This window comes from Peromyscus californicus, unplaced genomic scaffold (assembly GCF_007827085.1).
Source record: "Peromyscus californicus insignis strain IS unplaced genomic scaffold, ASM782708v3 Scaffold_18__1_contigs__length_77618521, whole genome shotgun sequence".
In the NCBI taxonomy this organism is placed as follows: domain Eukaryota; kingdom Metazoa; phylum Chordata; class Mammalia; order Rodentia; family Cricetidae; genus Peromyscus; species Peromyscus californicus.
The window spans coordinates 34381424-34401875 of record NW_026294480.1 but is presented as its reverse complement, the minus strand read 5'-3'; the positions used below and the strand labels follow the sequence as shown (position 1 = coordinate 34401875).

The 20452-nt window shown below is 40.6% G+C and overlaps 1 protein-coding gene across 7 annotated transcripts in view; it reads right to left on the bottom strand.

The window, feature by feature from the left end:
* Window positions 1-304: 304 nt before the first annotated feature.
* Adamts6 (ADAM metallopeptidase with thrombospondin type 1 motif 6) overlaps window positions 305-20452 on the bottom strand; it is a 229766-nt gene continuing 209618 nt past the window's right edge. For 6 of the 7 annotated variants that reach the window (XM_052743224.1, XM_052743225.1, XM_052743226.1 and 3 more), the window contains 3 exons: window positions 17077-17253; window positions 14029-14185; window positions 305-3470 (listed from right to left, as the gene is read on the bottom strand). In XM_052743224.1, the coding sequence (XP_052599184.1) occupies window positions 3361-3470; window positions 14029-14185; window positions 17077-17253 (444 nt within the window). In that variant the 3' untranslated portion in view covers window positions 305-3360. Of the gene's footprint in view, window positions 3471-14028; window positions 14186-17076; window positions 17254-20452 lie in introns of those variants that run through there. The other variant, XR_008219495.1, reaches the window with a different exon arrangement.

Here is a 20452-nt window from a genome sequence, read left to right as displayed (position 1 = left end):
TGTGCACTGGATGAATGAAGGTGTGTGGCAGTGGCCATGGATTCCTATCTAGCTTTAGAAGAATAGGCTGCTGGGTGGCAAGCAATTCCACAGCGGTAGCCCACTGGAAATCCTGCAGCCTTAGCATTAACACACTCAACAGATGCGATGATGTGATACCTGAGGATGTGATAAGATTACTGTAAACACCTCCATCATAGCACTGCCTGGGTAAACGTAGACTAGGGATGGTACCCGAAGGGACAGGCACTTTCTGCTTCAAGTTTAACACAAGCTTTTCAGGAAATAGACAATTTCATCTGCATCATTTTTACAAGCTGAAATTTTATTATTTACTGAATTATCTATGTTAAAAAAAATCTGTGCCTGGTATGAAATTTCACTCCATCAAGTGTTAAATGACTTTCATTTTCATTACAAGCAGGGAATGAATAAAGGACAGGTGTTAGGAAACATGGCAATAAATTAGAATATAATTTACAAAAGCAAAAAAGTAACAGTGTACCACATTAATACTGAGTATAAAATAAGCAACAACTAATCACAATAATACAAAGGTAATTTTGTTCTGTATTATTAAGGATACCTATGAGACATTCACTCGAATACATAAATGCCTAATGAAATGGACTATTGGGAAACCATACCTGTCTTTAGGGGTTTAATCACTTGGGTACGTTTAACGTTCTTTTTGGGTAGGGCCTTTATACCAGTGGCGGACACTGTTCCCAGCCATGGGTACTCTTGTACCCTAAGTAGTCAATATAGCTCACAACTTTTGGTGTGCCTTCTGTTACCATGTAGAACAGAGATTTGTGCAGCCACAGGTGGTGGCAACAGCAACATCGGTGTTGGGATGCATTATGGAAGACGCTTTTTGTTTTGTTTAACCTGCTCATATTTCAATTCAGGGTCTAACGGAAAACACTGAATCCTGATACATGCATGCTTTGCTCCCCTGTGGAAGGCTGTAGCCCACCCTCAGTGCCGGCAGCGCACGTCCTGGAGGGAACATGGGCTGATCTCTCCCCTCAGCAGCAGCTGAGGCAGGCCCTGCACAGTACCTGGGGGACAGCCCTTGTGATGTTAGCTTCCCAGTGAGGTAAATACAGCTTCTTACAGGTACTATAAGAAGTCTTCTTGAAATAAAAGCATGAGCGAATATTTATGTTGGTAACAATCAGATCTGGACAGCAAGCCTATGTGTAAACTGTCCCAGGAATCACTGAGTCTTCCTTATTTCACCAGGGCACATTAGCACCAAGTTAACTGTCCCTTGAAAAGGACCAAGGGAATTCAAGTCTAGGCCAGGCTTCCATGGGCCTTCCTTTAATGGAATGGCTACATGACACTTGGGCTGGTCTTCTCAGGGCAGTTAGATGGAGGTCTTGACAATAGTTTTTGTTTTATTAAAAGCCTCCTCTGGAAAACTTGGGGATGGTATTGAGAGAGAAGCAGGGGACGGTATGTGGCTGGGTACTCTGGAGTGTGGGGTAACATCCCGGGCAGCTGTACACAGCAAGCCAGAAGCTGAGGGGGCTTTCGGTGACTGTGTTTCTTCTAAGGTCACCACATATGTGACCCACTGAAGTGTAATTTCAGAGCACAATGGTAGGTATAAGTGAGACATCCTCTTGAATGAAAAGATTCTCTTTGTTACAAAGTAGCCATTTAGTTTGTGTTTCAGATGATTGTGTATGCATGGGGCACATATGTGCACACACGTGCACATACATGAAGGACTAAGGAGGTGTGCTAGACATAAAGCACAGTCACCAAAGACCTGCTACAAGCTACAAGTGTTCAAGTACAAAGTATCAATAAACAAGTACCCTTAAAAAAAATCTAGCTGTAGAGTCTTTTGACGGCAAGTTCTGAAGCTGAAAGATGGGAAGACCTAAGCTAGTCTCCTCAATTCAGTCAGAAGTGATCTTAGAACTTGACTTGCCCAGGAAACCAGGTTTCACATTTAATTGCCATTTAGAATATCCATAACCGTTTCTTGGTTGGGTGACTATTAAACTTCTACTTTGTGATCTCCATGAGCTTTCCTTCTTTGGCTGTTATCCTTCCCTACTTTAAAACTCACAGAAATAGCACATTTATATGCAAGCAAACTCATCTGTCCCCACATTCGGGAGCACCTGCTCTCTCTCTCTCTCTCTCTCTCTCTCTCTCTCTCTCTCTCTCTCTCTCTCTCTCTCACACACACACACACACACACACACACACACACACACGTACACACTTGCTCTCATATAAATAAATGCCCTTCTACCATATCAAAGAAGGGACATCTGGAACCCATCGTATTGTCAGCAAATTGCAAAAGGGCCCGCCTGGCTTTCCTAAGCCAGCCTGTCTTTTGCATGGCATCATCTCCATAAGCTTAGCATGCGTGCAACAGTCCAACCGGGCAGAGCTGATCTGTGGCTGGTGGGGATGTAAACACTAAGGAGTCAGGTGACTCAAACAAGAAGTAAGGCATCCTGTGGGATGGCTGCGACGGGCCTGGTACTTCAGTCTCTGCCATACCCTAGGTCTGGCTTCGGCATGAAATGGAAATGGTTTTCTCTTAAAGTTTTAATGGAAATCTCAGCTTCACTCGCACAATGGCAAGTTGGCCACAGTCTCTTAGCACTGAATTTATAGACTCACACAGCTGCAGCGGATGGCCGCACGGCTTCAACCCAAGTCCCTCGCTGTTCAGTTTAATAGAGCTTTATACATGGCTCACAGCAGTGTTCAGAACAGGGGGTTAGTCCTAAGGAAATCAAGTGTGATAAAGAAAAATAATACAAACTTTCATTACTTTTGATTTATAACTGTTTCTTAAATTACAGTTCCAAGCCCATTTTATAATTTAAATTGTGCTGCTACTGTGGTGAGATAAAGTATAGAAAATATTTTAAGCTATGACTTCAGAATTCTGAATCTCCTCTACTTCCATAGTTGACCAAGTCATAATAACTACATTTTAAACAGTCTTAAATACAAATGGATTCAGTGTCATTGCTAAGGCCATAATAAAAATTATCTTAATGGTCCAAGGAGGTAAACAGGCTATTAGATTTACTCGAAAGAACACAAACGTTCCACAGTAAGCGAGTCTCCCTGCGTTGTCTGGATCTCTCAGATCTGGCATTCCCTCCTAATACCGTGTCCAGCACTTTGGATCAATAAATCCCACTTCACAGAAGTTAAAATAATATTGAAATCCTGTCAGCTGGGGCTGACCAGTGGTTACATTTTCCACAGGGTAATGCTTTTGTAAGGACATCAATCCTCATCCTCTGGGTGGCTCTCTTTGATGGACGCATTTCCACGATGAAGTGACAGGACTCGCTGGCTTTCCGTGGGTCAATGTCCTTGGCAGGTCTTACAGCACATCTGTCTGAAGTATGCTCGACTGCAGAACTTGAACTTCAGCACCAGTGGGCAATATGCCACTTTGTTCACATCTTTGCACTCTAACAAATAGAGGCAGAAATTGAAAACAATTAGAGTCACATAAACAAGCCGAGATGCCTGCCTGGTTAGCAAGGATCCCTCTGGCCAATCCACCTTCACTTGTATGTCCATGGGACTTTTTTATTTTGTTTCTGTTTTTAAGCACACTGTCTGGAACAGCCTACCAGAAACATTCTTTTGATATATTTTAACACAATTAAAAAATGCAAGGCTTTTCTTCCAGACTTTTATAAGTGTGGTACATGCCCACTGTGTCTTGAAAGAATTACCATTTGTTGGGATGAGTGATCACTTTAGACATCTTAGAAACATGAGTCATTTTTCTTACAGTGCTTTTATTGCTTCTTTCTCAAGGGTTATTTTATTCAACATGTAAGGTTATCCAGAATCAAACATGAGTTGCATTGTTTGATGCCAGAGTCCACATGTCTCACTAGGACCACTGCATGAAAAGGACTGTTAGCAGTGCACTAGATTCAGCAACTCCACTCTACGAAGAGGAAAGCTGTGAGGGGCTGGCCTCAAAGAGCAGCAGTCTGTGGGCTACGGAAACATGGAGGAATGTCTTGTCTTAATTTGGAAGTGAGACATGGCCTTCTTTGCTCCTGTGGGTGTTTTCTCCTCGGTTCTAGAACTGCCACAGTGGCGGTCTGCAGTTCCTGCAACCAGAAGGTGAGTGAATGAGTCTTTCCCCATCCCCCACTGGGGCTGGTAGCCATGGAGGACTGACCACAGGGCCCTTGGATTAATAGGAGCCACACCTTCCTCTTCCATCAATTCAACCCACTGAGGCAAAAATTGACTCCTCTCTCGTATTATGGTCATTTTATTTGGGGATTTTAAAATACTTGTCAACATAGTAATTACATTTTCTCGTTTCTCCACCTGATTATACTGAAGCAACATGGGAAAACCTTTTAAGGCAGACTCATGTAGGCCTGGGTACAGTTCAATGTAACAATTGCTTTTGTTGTTTGCTTGTTTAGTCCTGGCTTTGGAAATCTGCACAAATTCCAAAGGTCTCCTGTATGTGATAAGCATGGGAAATTGAGCACAAAATAAGGGGAGCATTCCCAGCTCTTCTTAAAGAGTGAGGTCCAGTCTTAGGCTCTCACTTTAAAGGCTCTTCCAGAAGTCTTCAAATTTGAAACAGGAACCCTCAAATCTTCTAGAAATACAAACTCTGCCAACTGTTTTGTCCCGCTACTTAAGAGTTAAAACAAAAGAGAACAACATTTAGATATATGGTCGAAAATTTTATACTAGGCATCTTAATAAACTTAAGTTTGGGTTGAAACATAGTGAGGAGGGGCATTAAAATGTCTTGAGACTTTACACTAAAGAAGAAAAGCAGATGATAAACCCTCCCGTACATCTGCTTCTGTGGAGTGGAAACAGTAAGTGTAGGAGATGGAATTACTGCTGCTGCATTGGTAGGTACTTACTAGTGGCCCTTCTTGCCTGATTTTGGAAAGGAAGCAAGGGGTTACATGCTAAACTCAATGAAGATACAGTATTTCAATTACTACTAAGAAAATAACACCCCAAAGACACAAATCAGTTTGGAGACCTAACAGAGAGCAATATTCTCTGGGTCACAACTTTATTGGAAGAATCACTTCTCCATTTTTGGAGAGTCACTGGATTGGGCAATCTGTGAGTAAATTCACAGACACTTTACCCTTAGATTTAGACTTTATGAACCAATTTAAAAAATGCATAATGAATAAAATGGGATATTTGTAAATTCTTCTCTCTTTACCCACCCAGATATAAACAATGGAGGATTTTTCCATAGGTGGATGATGGACTCTGGATCTTCTTGTGCAAGTCGAGGCCCTGCATTATACCCCGTCAGCAGGGAGTGAGAAGGTGGGTGGGTACTAGTCCAGGGTGTCCCTTTGAGCTTCTTATATTTTGGTTGTGAGCCTAGCCTTTAACGGCTGAGCCATCTCTCCAGTCCCCCTTTGAGCTTCTTAATACCCTTGCTAAGTTAGTTCTCAACTAACTTGCTTGGGAGCAGAAACTCATCAGTCCCTAGGAGCAGGATCAAGCTTAGCAAGGCAGGAGCTGATTATGAGTGAATACACAGTGAGTCGGGGGTGAACTCTGGCTCTGCTAACATTCACGTGGCCTTTGTTAAAATACCTCAGCACTTTAGCTCAGAAATGAAATGCATGACAAGCCCTGCTCAATTGGCAAGGTAGGTGTAAGGTAATGCATACAGTGGAAAACACTGGCCAAGGCATCCAGCTCAGTAAGCACACAATTTGCTCCCTCTCATCAGCCTCTGACAGCAGCCATCATACATCATTTCTCAGAGGTCTGTCAGATGAGCACAGGCTGCCAGGAAGGGCTACACATTTATGCAGAAAGCAAATTAACAGAGAGCTATTAAACAGAGCAGGCAGACCACGGGGGGGGGGGGGGGGGGGCAGCCGCCAAGAGCTAGGAAAGACCTGGGCAAGCGATGAGGATGGCCAAGGCTGAGGATGCAGACCATGATGAGACACCTAGGCTACTCAGGACATCATCCTTGTGTAGAGCTCCTAAGTAGGGCCAGGCGGAAGACCCAGTTCCTACTCTTGGGTTTTGCCTTCTAGGAATGGTCATGACTAGAAATATGAGTTCATTACACACTTGGATTGATGAAAGTATATTCACCAAAGCTCAGCTACAACTAGGCTTTGTATTTGCTCAGTCTTTTAACTCCACAAAAGCTTAATTTAGTCACAGCATTAAAAAGTGTAATTTATCAATCACTTCCTTTATGTCAGGCATAACCTTAGGCAGTTTTATACCTTTATATTTAATCCTTTTAAGTATGTGAAATGTCAGCTTTACCTAGACAGCTAAGCTTAAGCTCAAAAAGGTTTTGGAACCCATGCTGGGTTATAGAGCTAGTCACTACAAAGACTGAGGTCAAACCTCAGGTTTGTCTGACTGCAAAGCCACTCTTGTTTTGGCAGCATTGTGAGATTTAAATGAAACTGTGTCTGCCTATGTAGGTCAGTATTCCAGCGGACAGTGGTAGATCTGCCTATGTAGGTCAGTATTCCAGTGGACAGTGGTAGATCTGCCTATGTAGGTCAGTCTTCCAGCGGACAGTGGTAGATCTGCCTATAGGGTATCACAGTCAGGGCCTCTAACTTTTGAGAATTTGACCTAATTTCTTAGAGAAGAGGAGAAATGTTTAGGAGAAAAGGAGGCCATTTCTAGGTCATGGGCACTCACTCAAAGTAGACTGAATTATCCTTCTCAACTTTTTCTCATCATACTTACATGAGTAAACAATCGATGATAGATGTAAAAAGTTTTAAAGTCCCATTATAATAGAAAGCTGAATAGACTCTCCAAACTATCTAAACCAGGACTAAAGGTACTGGTGATTCCTACCTCAGCACTGCCAATCTCATTTAGCAAGAGGAGGTGGTCTTGTCAAGATACACTGCTGATAAATTTGAGAGATCTTAATTATAAAACTTACCCCTTTCCTAGTCTGCCTCATTCTCAAAATGTGCTAAAATTATGAAACAGTTTCTTGTCATCTAATCTTGAGCTAATATATCATACAGCTAACTTATTATAGTTTAAAACAATTTCCATTGTGTATTCACTGTATCAGGTATTGAGCTACACAAGAACATCGTCATACAAGTACATCACGTGCATTAAACACATATCCTCTCTGTCTATCTCCCTCCATTTCACTAACTTCCCTTAGTTCCTTTGTTTTCCTAGAAAGTTTTGCTTCTGTTCTCATGTCACATAATATAAATGATTTTATGTATCTATTTGAAATTTGCAAACTACAAATGAGAAAAAAAATGGTATTTGTATTTCTGAGACTGGCTTAATTCACTTAATGTGATTATTTCTAGTTGCACCCATTTTCCTCCATATGACATAAATTTGTTTTTTGTTATAGATTTTTTTAAAATCCCTGTTTTCTTCACTCCTTTGCAGGTGGACACCTAGGTTGGTTCCATCACTTAGCTATCGTGAGTTGTTGTAATATGGATGTACATGTCTTGCTGTGCTGTTGACTCAGAGTCCTTTGGTTAAACACCCAGGAGAGGTACAGCTGGGAATGTAAACTAATCCAGCTACTATGGAAATGAGTTTGGAAGTTTCTCTAAAAAAGAAAAAAGTTCTACCATATGGCCTGACTATATATACCTCAGTAAGACAGACTTTTGTGGAAAACCAACAAACAAAATCATTTTCCCACTGAAATAAAAAAAAAAATCACAACAGAAATGTGTTCTGATTTCTGAATGATCTTCAGTTAGCACTTAAAAAGTTTCTCTGTATCATGCAAATAAATATTCTAGGGAAAGTATTAAAATGGATTCTTCAGGCTTAGGGGAGGCTATAATGTCTCTTGGATTTGTCTGTTTAAAGATTTGGTCTTAACTATCATATTTCTCCACCACAGACAGATGCACTAGCATGGGGCTACTCTTCTGTTGCCTTGAAACAGTAGAACCTGAGGCAGAAGATCAGAGTTTAAGATGAGGGAGTCTGATTCTGTTTCCTATATCATCATGTACCAGCCAAGTATGCTCTTGGGAGGAAAACGTGCTTTCTATTGTTTTTCTGCTTGGGATACTGGAAGAGTATGAGGTCCTCACTGTGTGGATATGAGGAAGCATTTTGTTTCTCTTCTTTTTATACCTTATCTCAGCCCTGAAGAAATACTGTCATCAAGTATTTACAGTGAGAATAACTGATTTGAGTGCTCCCAAACTCTTTTTATGTAAACTAGATCCACTATTAGAATTGTAAGTAACTTGCCACACATTCTGGAAATATAGATTTTTGTAGATTTGAATAACAAAATTAGATAAGCAACTTCAAAGAAAAGATATGAATGTACTTATTATTGGTGTGTCAATGAGTTTCTCCCAGGTGTTTTTCAAAACAATGACCTAGAAGATATGCTTTCAAAATTAAACAGAGACTATGGATTTAGGATCCCTTGGATTCAGATTCATTATGACTATAAAGCTGGATTTGGTTCAAATAATACAAGACTAATTCCTCAAAGGATAATGCTCCTGCACTAAGTGCATCAAACACTGCAGACCTTGTCTACTTGTATCATGGGAATGAATTAGAATGCCCAATGAAAGAAAGTTTCATGAACAAGTTGGAGCAATCAGCATGTATACAGTACAGGCAGAGTGAATATAATTAGACTACATACCCTCCATATCTGTAAGCTCTTTGGGGGATTCAGAAGAGCATAGTAAATGGAACTGTAAGTTGGACATCTAAAGTTTATCTTTTGCATTGAACACTCTGGAAATGGAGAGCCCAGAAAGAAATGAGAGAGCAGAGGGGTGCATGGGCATGTGGTATAGGGGCTGGTGTTAGGGTACCTTCCAGATAAAACTCTACTACAGCCGTTGGCACTTGGTACATTTAGGCAGCAAGGGATGAACTAACAAGCTTCCAAAACAAAGTGACACCACCATCGCAGGTCACTCTGATTTCAAATTAACACCAACTATTGCTTTTTTGTGCTCCTTCTCCCCCTCCTCCTCAGTCTTATCTCTGGATGCCATCCATACTCAACCTTAAGTTGATATAATCCCAACTTCAATCCAGGTTCCCTCTAAAGTCAACAGGCAGGAATATGAACTGAATGCTAAATGGATTAGGAGCTCCTTGAGGTGATGAAGGAAAAAAAAATCCCAGCCTTCCCATCTCCTTTAAATTGAAGTCTTCAAATGACCTTTCTTGCTCTTCTCAATGATTTTCTACATCAAATTCCATATTAAGGACTAAATTCTATAGCTATTTTTTCATTGATTTTGCTATGAGATTTATGGAGCTGTCCAGACTGTCTCAGAGAAGTGTGTCTGAGGGAAACTGAGACCCAGTAAAGCCACCATATGACATCTCAAGCTGATAGACCAATGTTTACTACCCACATCTTTCCTAGGTTAATTACTAGCCCATGGCATACCATGAATCATGATCTGTCAGCGACAAATACTAGATGACAGAATGGCTTGTGCTATTGAGAAGCTGAAAAGATCCCCCCCAAAAACCATGAGGAAACCTGAAACTGCATGAACAATGAATAAAATGGCATTTGGAGGTAGAATTTCAGGTAAGCTTGAATGGGCTAGACCCAGCTGCCATATGCACTTGAAAAACTTGGTATTTTAAATGCAGTGGTACCCAGTCTGTCTATAATTCACTCTTGGCAGCAATGTGGTGTTACCCTCACAGTGGCAGCCTGTCAAGCCCTGTCAGGATCCTGCCTATGAAGTTTTAACCTTTCACTGGATGCTTTCAGGAAGAAAAGAACGAAAGCAGATGTTGGACATAGTAGCCTGCCCTGCTCCTTTTCTCCTCCTATTTCCTTTCACTATTTTAATTTCTTGATGCCCTCCTTCTAATTCTTCCTCTTGTTGTCTTTGACTGGCTTAAACTTCCCTCCATTTTCTCATCTCTGTGTGTTTATACTTTTTATCTTACTCAAAGTCTGTCATGACTGCACATACTTGCCTCAGCCAGAAAGACCCTACATCCCAGTATCTCCTTGGTTAACTGTTAGAGCCCCCACTGCCCAGCTCCAGCTCACTATGCCGGCGGCACTTCTGTTCATTATATTCCCTGTGCGCTTGAGAAGCATCTTTATATTTCTGCTAAAATGCTGCTCACCATGTTAGTCTTCAGGTCACCATCCCTACTACGTTATGCTCCCTTTGTGGACAGAACTTGCGGTACCCCTCCCATAAGTCTCAGGGTCCGGCAAGTAAATGGATTAATGGCAGGATGGGTAGAGTGTATTCTTTAAAAAGCACTGTCTGTAGTTACATACCATCTGCTGAGCTGACCAGGCTCCAGCGGACAGTTCCAAACCCATGGTCACACATATGGCCCTGATTAATCTCAGTGGGCCATGAAGCAAAACAAATAGACATGAATGTGAGAGAGATTTGTCAGGAAGGAGAGTAAGCAGGGTTGGTAGGGAGGTGGGAGTGAGAGTAATCAGTCTGCAGGTGTATATATGCAAAACTGTAAAAACAACAACAACAAAACCCCTATCATCTTGAAGAATGGATTATATCTAAAATAAAGCAAGTTTACTAGAATGTTAATGTAATAGTTTACTCTAGAAGGTGGGTGTTCACTGAATTCTTTCAACTTCATTGTGTACTTGAAACTTTATTATTTTCATAATAAAATATTGAGTAGGTGAGCAGCCATTACATGTCTTAAACATTACATGTTTTAACCACCATAAACCTTGGTAGTTAAAACAATTCTCAAGGTTTTAACTACAGACCATTTTATCCATGGCAATCCAACATAAGGGCTATGTTTTAGATCCCAAGAGATGTCCTCAAACTCCTCTGGAGTGGCAGAGCTAAACTGCCTTCCAGTAGCTTTTCATTGGGAGTTAATGGAGCCTGACTCTCCTGATAAGCACAGTCCTTTCTACTCTCCATTATTAACTAGAAACTGGTCCTTTGGATTTCTCTAAGGTGCACATCTTATCTCTCTGATCTAACCCCCAAACAAAGTTGTTATGTTTGTGTAAAACCCTCTCTTGACATCCATGGCATCTGCCCATCCCTTCCCTGGGGGTGACTATGATGGTTGGAAAGAAAATGGCCCCCACAGGGAGTGGCACTACTAGGAGGTGTGGCCTTGTTGGAGTAGGTGTGGCCTTGTTGGAGGAAGTGTGTCACCATGGGGGTGGGCTTTGAGGACTCCTATGCTCAAGCTATGTCCATTGTCATAGTTCACTTCCTGTTACTTGCACATCAAAATGAACCCTCAGTTCCTTCTCTAGCACCATGTCTGCCTGCATGCCACCATATCCTGCTATGATGATGGACTAAACCTCTGAAACTGTAAGTCACCTCAATTAAATGTTTTCCTTTGTAAGAGTTGCCATGGTCATGGTGTCTCTTTACACAATAGAAACCGTAAGACAGTGACAACTTATGATTTGAGTCAAATACTGTCTTCACTTTCTGAGTACACCTTGGACTTTGCCAATGATACATTACAGCTGGCTCACAGACAGCTTAGTCTATGCAGGCTGCCTTGACCAAAAGGTTAAAGTCATTGATCTTCATTGAGCCTCCCTTAGAACTTAATAAACTGCTTCACATAGTACATTATATCTTTCTTTTTAAATTAAAAAAAATAACTGGAAGTGGAAGCATACTCCTATAATCCCACTTTGGAAGACTGTGGCAAAACCAAATCAGCATGGGCTAAAAAAAGAATAGCATGTAAACACGGTGGAAATTGACATGCTTCATGGCTCTGCCCAATATGGGTTCAAACCCTGTCTCTGTGTCTACTGCTTCCTAGACTTGTGATCTGAGAAGATTACCATCTTTCTGTGCCTCTATGCCTCAGTTTCTTTATTGGCAGTAATATGTCTTAGAAGATTATTGTAAAGATTATATGATATTATACAAACATACAATACAGAAAGATTGTTTATGTATATGACAGAAATAGAATTAAAGGATCAAATATGCAGAGTAGGTTAATGGATTAGTTCCATCTTCTCTCCCACTTAACCTTTAATCTTCCAATTCTAAAATAAAAAACAGAACTCTTAGGGGTTGGGGATTTAGCTCAGTGGTAGAGCGTTTGCCTAGCAAGCACAAGGCCCTGGGTTCGGTCCTCAGCTCTAGAAAAAAAAGAAAAAAACAAAACAAAAAACCCAGACCTCTTAAACCCAAGTGGTTGCTAATAACTTATGAGTGAAAGTTGTTTGCCACAGCCTCATAGAAGAGAGATTTCTTTTAAATAAAGATCACTTAAAAGATATCTGTTTTCAAGAAAATTGCTTCTGTGTGCTATACATTTTGAATTCTTTTCAAAAAATGGAAATTTCCAGGATGTATCTTATTATAGGAACAACAACAAAAGTAGATGGCACCAGAGCTAGAGGTTTGCACAATAAAGTTATGCTTTTAAATTAATGTAGGATTGGCTATACTACTCTAAAAGGTAACCTACATTACAACAAACGCAATGTGCAGAGGCTTAGATAAACAGACCTTTGCCCAAGCTGCAAGGCCTCTGTACATGTCCCACAAGATCCTCCTCCTCCTCCTCAAAACAAAACCCCAAAGGAACTTCAAAACAATTTTCAGAACATCTTCACACTGGATAGAGCTGACTAAAGGAACATATTTCTTTTGAAGAGGTTTATAAGCATTTCATTTTCATCAGAAAATTACCAACAAATTATCAGACTTTATATTTATGTTTTTTCTTAAGTAGAGCATATAGCTGGGTCTCTTTAAATAATTTAAATTCATGGGTTCAGATGCTATTGGTAAGCCTGTACACAAATTTTATATAAGAAGGAAGCCTGAAATTTTGACTGTGCCATATTTATCTTCGTATTCTGGACAACTTCTGAAATCTCACACATTGTACCATTCAAGATATTTTGAATGATGCCTGCATGGATAAAGTACTTCTACTTAAATGAAAGATAAAATTCAGGATTTTTGCTAGCATCTGCTGTTAATAAAGGGATTTCTCAGTGTATAAGAAAAAGAAAGAAAGCCGGGAGGTGGTGGTGCACACCCTTAATCCTAGCACTCAGGAGGCAGAGGCAGGTGAATCTCTGTGAGTTCGAGGCCAGCCTGGTCTACAGAGTGAGTTCTAGGACAGCCTGGAATAAACAGAGAAACTCTGTCCTGGAAAACAAACAAACAAACAAACAAACAAACAAACAAACAAACAAATAAATAGATAAATAGATAAATAAATTTCAAGGAGGACCCTTGTCCTCCTTTATCAACATTCATATAGTTATTTCTTCACTTCTCTACAATGAGAAACTGACATTTAAAATACACAGTTTCAAATATATGATTTCATTATATGTATCATTAAAAACTAACACTTTTTTTTTGTTTGCCTGTTTTGGCTTTTGGTTTTTTTGAGACAGAGACCCTCTACAGAGCCCTGGCTGTCCGGAACTCACAGAGACCCACCTGCCTCTGCCTCCTGAGTGCTGGGATTAAAGGCGTGCGCCACCTTGTCTAACTTACATTGACTCGTGATAGTAGCATTCCATGTCATTTCCAAAAAGAAACAAAAGTTTCCTACTTTTACTTGTTTGTTTATTTTTTGTTTTGTTTGTTTTGTTTTGTTGGCTTTTTGAAGACAGAGTTTCACTTTGTAGCCTAAGTTGGCCTAAATTCACTATGTAACCCACATTAGCCTTGAACTTGGCCAGTGTGGCAAATCAGGTGTGTCAGCCTGCCAGAAGGTCAACCAGAACACAGAGCTAGAGATGACTGTAGAGATAGCCACTCTGACATCTCACTTTATAGACAGGAAAATTTCACTCCAGAAGTTGAGTGGCTTAGTGTTAAACACATAGTGAAAGACTCATAATAGAACAGGTTTCCTGATGATAGGGAGGCACACATAAGAGCTTTTATAAAGGCTTGGGACAAACTGTACCCGAACTGTGCCTTGTGAGACTCTTCAAATGCTGGGACAGTAGCAGTGAGGCAGAGACTCAAACCCTTTCCGAGGGATACTCACCTTCAGTACTGGAGATAGGAGTACTATCACACTTGCTTTCACACTGCTGCATGGACGGAGGCCGTACAGTTTCCGGACAGTCAACAGATGCCTGCCCAGTATAGGAGAGACACTGGACAGTTCGCATTTGCTGTCCAAGGCCACACTGAGCAGAGCACTAAATCCAAAGACAGAGAAAAACAAAGTATTGATTTTCACAATGTTTATCAGATAAAGATATTATTTTAATTATTGTACATATTAACTTTTAAAGTCCATATGCAATTGTTATTGAGAAGTGTATGACTCTTTTGTTTTACTATGGAATTGGTTTCAAAACTCAAGGATTGCATTGTTGCCCTAGAAAACTGAAGCAGTATAGTACTCAGAAGACAATGGATGGTAATTTCTTGTGCTATCTTAACTATTCCAAACAAGGTTGGCAGAATTAACAAGGGAGTAAAGAGAAAAATACTACAGAGGAGTAAATACTCAGCGATTCTCAGGCCAGAGTTGCCTCTGGACTGTTGTTTATTATAGGTGTTCAGATACAGCCTGATGGCCCGACAGAGCACTCAGGATCTGATCAAATGCTAGTCAGTACAGCAGTGGTGACTGGGCCAGTCAGTAAGAACTCGAGGGCTGCACAGGGTGGCTCAGTGGGCAAAGCTCTGAGCCCACAAGCCTGATGACCCGAGTTCTATTCCTGGAACCCACATAAAGGTAGAACGTTGTCCTGTGGCCTCTACACACTGTGTCACAGGCATGTGCACACACATACACACACATCATGCACACAATAATATAAATAACAATTTTAAAATGAGCTTGTATAAGCACCTTGAATTTCCTAAGGAATTATCAGCCACATATACCTTCAAATAGTCTGTGTTGGCTAGGTAGCATACTGCCCTCTCTTTTCAGCTACATGAAGGTAATAACTACCTGGTTTAAAAGACAACTCATGACACCATGTCTGTATCGAACCTTCAAGAGTATACTATCAATTATGTACCATTAAACTCTCAGTGAAGCATTTTGTTAATAATGCAATAATGTTAGCAATGGAATGCTTAATCTTATCAGGCATATTTCATTTGAGAATTTGTAAGTTAAATTAAGTGCTTCTGTAGAGATGCAAAGCTTTGGTTATTTTATGAGCTTACTTCTTCCCATAGGCCTGGGCACAGAGCAAAGTGTTCCCATAGGCTGTATGGAAATGGAACATCTTCCAGGCAAAACACAAAAGGAACATAGGTACTGCTGTGCTCCATGAGAATTAGCTACCTGGAAATCCATTTCTTTCTTGTGTGTGTGTGGTATATATGTGTTGTGAGTGGTGTGTGTGCACGTGCTATATGTATGTGTGTGTCCATGTGCATGTGGACGGCAGAGGTTGAAGTTGGGACTCTTCCTCAGTAGCTCTCTACCTTGTTTTCTGAGACAGTATCTCTCATCGAGCCTGGAGCTCACTGAATCAGCTGGACTGGCTTGGCTGGTCAGCAAGTGCCAAGGGCCCTTCTGCCTCCTCTTCTCCCAGTAGTGAGGTCACAGACACACACCACCACACCTGGCTTTTTTACATAGGTTCTGGGGGTCACAACTCAGGTTCTCATGCACACATTACAAGCACTTTACATCCTGAGCCACTGTCCCAGGCCCTAACAATTTACTTGCTATGATATTATTATTAAAGAGTCACAGTATGAAGTTCAGGCTGGCCTTGATCTCAAGAGCATCCTGCTTTAGCCTCTCAAATGTTGGGATTATAGATATGAGTGACTACTCATAGCTGAGTATTATTTTCTTAACGTGGCTTAAGAGATTTCCTCTTCGATGTTTAGAAGAACAGTATTTAATTTCCCTCTTACATAAAATACACCAATTTGGTTTTCTTTTAAATTATTTTTTACTTGCTAGAATTATATTCATTTATCATGAATGGTCTGACATTTTAAAGAATACACACACACACACACACACACACACACACACACACACACATATATATATCTTGCCAATGGCAAGATAACACAAATTAACCATATGTATATATATAGTATGGCCAATGGCAAGATAACACAAATTAACCATATGTATATATATAGTATGGCCAATGGCAAGATACCACAAATTAACCATGTGTGTGTGTGTGTGTGTGTGTGTGTGTGTGTGTGTGTGTGTGTATGGAAGGAAGGAAGGAAGGAACATAGGAACTGGGCCAGAAAAAAGGCTCAGTGGGTAAAGAAGGTAGCTGCCAAGTCTAATGACCTGAGTTTGATCCTCAGTGCCTCTATCACATACAAAAAATACATGTTAAATTATTTTATTATTAAGGAAAGAAAAGTAGAAATTGAAAAATAAATTAAAATGAGTTTGATAGAAAATATATAAGACACATGCCAAAAGTCCTGTATACTATTTCCTAATCCACAGTATCCATCAGAGAAAAGTAATTTGAAGTGTAAGCATTAATTTTTGTATCTTACCAATCACACCACTCTTTTAATTAAGGCCCCCAAAACTTCTCTGTGAGATTAGGAGGAATTATCCACTTTATGAGTGGGAAAGTTAAGACATTGGTATTAACCGATTGGCTACTGAATTAGTTGAGAACTAGGACTGGAATGCTGTGGCTTGTTTACACTTCTGTTTATTGAGTCACTTGACTTTGAACTTGAAATGGTAGGATCCAAAGAACAAGTGAATTTGGAATATTTGGGCCTTGGAGGGTAGTGCATGCCTATTATCCCTATTAACAGGTTGCGGCATGAGGATTGTGAGTTTGAAGCCAGTATGGCCCACACAGAGTTTTGGCCCTGTCTCAAAATGATAACAATAGCAATAATCATGATAGCAATAGAGTGGACTGTTTCCAGGTGTAGAGAAATGGGGCTAAGAGGGTATGTATCCATAGCTGGTCTCCATGCTTGCTTGCATAGTGTCCCAGGTAAACCTCATACTTAGGATTTCCATGAGCTTCCATACTCCTGTCTGGAGCCCTCACAGTGGTCAAATCAGAGAGCTGAGGTTTGTATCTCAAAGGATCCCACAGTCTGGCTTCCATACCTGGCCCCAGTCTCCTGTCACCCAGCGGGGAGGAGGGCAGCGGCCCAGACTACAGCGGATGCGAGCAGGAGGCTTGCTCTCCTCTGGACACTGTGCAGCTGGGAATGTTTTAGAAAGGTCACTGCTCTTGCACAGAACAATCCGATGCTTGAATCCTGGACCACATTTCGGAGTACACTGGAAATAAAAACAAATATTGAATAACAACAGTTTAAATACAGGAAAATGTGAAGAGACTATTGAAGTAACTGTGCATATGTATACAATACACACTATAAGAAAAAGCTCTCAGTTATGAAGCTCCTTCACCAGTGTAAGGGGAAGTACTTTAATCTTTTCCCTAAGGTCTTTAAGAGCTAAATTCAATGTTTGCTTTTCTTGGCTAACATTCTCTTCTTTTATTAGGGATAGGCTTATTCCTCCATTCTTCCCCAGCCTTGGCCTCCTTCAGCTGTGATAAGAGTCTGCTGAGTTTTGGAATGTGGAAGCCTACTTGCTGGGTGTAGTCTTGAAAGGGAACTTTTATGTTATTAGTAGACCACAAGAACGTGTCTTTGTGGAGAAGGCTGGTGGTGGAGTAGATCAACTATTCCACAGTATGGTAGTCAAGAATACATGTTTGCTGCAAGGGGCTGTTGCACGAATACCTCTGGACGTCTCCCTGTCCGTAAGTCACAAACATAAGAACTGGGTGTCTGCTCTTCATACTAAGAAAACGACGCTTCTTCCTATGTCACAAATCCTTTCCTTCCCCTGTCTCAAGATGCTTCTTTAAGTCACCTACTTACTGCAGTGGCTGACTAAAGTTCTACAGTTTTCTGGACCCTTCCTCCAAATCCTCTTCTTCCCTCAGTCAATTGAGGACTTATAAACATGTGTGAGCTGTTATTTGTATCTTTCATCTAAACATATTTCCCGATCTTCTATAGCAGTGGTTCTCAACCTGTGGGTTGCAACCCTTTTGAAAAACCTCTATCTCCAAACCACAACAGTAGCAAAATTACAGTTATGAAGTAGGAATGAAATAATTTTATGGTTGGGGGTCACCACAACATTAGGGACTGTGTTAAAGGGTTGCAGCATTAGGAAGATTGCGAACCATTGCTCTATAGCATGGAATTGAAGGGTAGGACATGAAAGAAAATAGAGTAACCATGTTCAAAAGGCCTGTATTCTTATTTAGGAGACAGGCATGTAAGCACAAGGCTAATGCTACATATTATGAGAGTGGACATAGGAAATAAATTCCTGTGTGCTTTATCATCATTGACTTTTGACTGGTTTTATTAGGTGTGGTCTTTGAGCCTGGTGTATTGACATAGAGAAGGAGAAGAATGTTGAAGTTTTTTTTTTTTTTAGATGAAAAAAATCAAGGATTCAATCTCTTTATCACAATGAATCTAGTAGTAGAATGCATTCCCTCCAATTTAGAAAAGACTCATCAAGTTGTATTTTGACAGACAACATGCAGTTCTTCTAAGATCCCTTCAGAGGAGGCAAGGGTTAGGAGTTAAAAATCCAGAGACAAAAATCTTGATCTCTTACTCATTTTCATAGTCAAATCAACACCCTTGTATCCCTGCTACTGCCTCAATCTCCCCATATAACCTACCAGGTCTCATTAATTCAGCTCTTTTTATTTTTGTGACTTGTCTCCATTTCTACCACCATGAATCACATTTCATGCAAATATTATTTCCCACATGAAATTTTATTACTGCTTCCTAATACTTCTGCTTCCTGCCTTTACCTCACAACAACACATTTTATGAACTTCAGAGGAAAGGCATCTCATGGGGGTCTCTGAGGATAGAGGGAACTACTCTACATTTCTGCACATTCTTATTCCATTTGATCTTAGTCAAAAGCTGAGAAGTGTTCACACATTCTTATTCAATGACTGCACTGGGTCTCAGCCCTACAGAGCTAGCCACAAATACTCCATGTTTATAGCCTGACTGTCAACTCTGGTCTTTAAATATTGTATTACTTAGGCATGAAAATAAAATTAAATAAAAAAATCACTTCTAAGAAAATACTAAAGGCAGGGAGATACCACTCAGAACAGGGTCATTCAGAGTGTAACTGCCCAACAATTCCTCTGATCATGCAATCAGAGGAAGGAGCAGAAAGAGCAGGGGAGTTTTCATGGGTGTGTCAAAAGAAAACAGGATACAGTTTTGTAAAGGTTGGCTTAAAAAGAGATCGAATGTTGCCTGCTCTTCTCCAGAGCTACTTTCTCGTACATGAGAATCCTGTTCCTCTGAGGCCAGGGCTTATGCTTTACTCTTCAGCTGTTCACACACTGGCTTTTTGGTGCTATTTATCCTTCCTTCCATTAACGCATTTAGGGGAAAGGTAGGCTTCCTGGTAAGTAAGGTAAGCGAAGTCTACCTTTGCTCAATAAACCGGAATGGCAGACAACAGTCATTTCCTCCCTCTTGGCCAAAACATAGTGGCAATAAAGATGGCGTTCAGTTAGACAGCAATGTCCGCACTTGCTAAATTATGCTCTGCCCAGATAGTTTCCTAGTTCATCTGGGGAGAAATAACAGCAGCTACTAATGCTTTCTCTAAAGTGCCAGTCCCAACACGTGCACCCCACTTCCCAGCACTTCTTTCTCCTACGGTTTTGATTCAGTTATTGTAAACAAGGTATCAGAACTACGACTAATGTGTCCTGAGCATGCATGTCTACAGCAGGCAGCCCCCAGGGAAGCTTCTGGGCTTCTTAAAGCCATCTGAGAATATCACTTCAAAGATCAGCTGGATAGATTCAAAATTCCAGAGAAGTCTCAGTATAATCAGTCTGCAATTAAATGCAGAGGACACCGTCTAGTTTACTGATAGGCTTCATTTCAGACATCATTTAAAGGTTTCCTTCTTCAAGGGGATTGCCTTTGGTTATTTCATCTGAAAGCAAAAGGGCGATGTCAATGAGAAATGAACCTACTTTACCATTGGCAAAAGTTTCTTCTTGTTTCTCTTTTTAATGATGATTTGCTATAACCTTTGTGTTCTTTTCTCTCTTTTGCCTTTCTTTCTTACTTGAGGAAGGAACTCACTCTGTAATCCAGGCTGATCTGGAACTTACTTAGTATATTGCTCAGGCTGGCTTCCAACTCACAGCAACCCTCCTGTCTCTAATTGCAGGAATTACTGGCATGCGCATTACAGTATTTTGTGTTTCTTTTCAGATTTTTTAAACCAGCTTCCCTCTTCTCTTCAATTCTACTGTCCTTCAATACTCAATTCCAACAAACTAAAAAGGCTTCTGATCCTATTCAGGTTCCTCTTAGGAAAACAGGGCAGTGAGTGAGTGAGGAAAGCCTTACATAAACGCCACAAACTCAGCAAAGAGAGAGATCATTTCCTA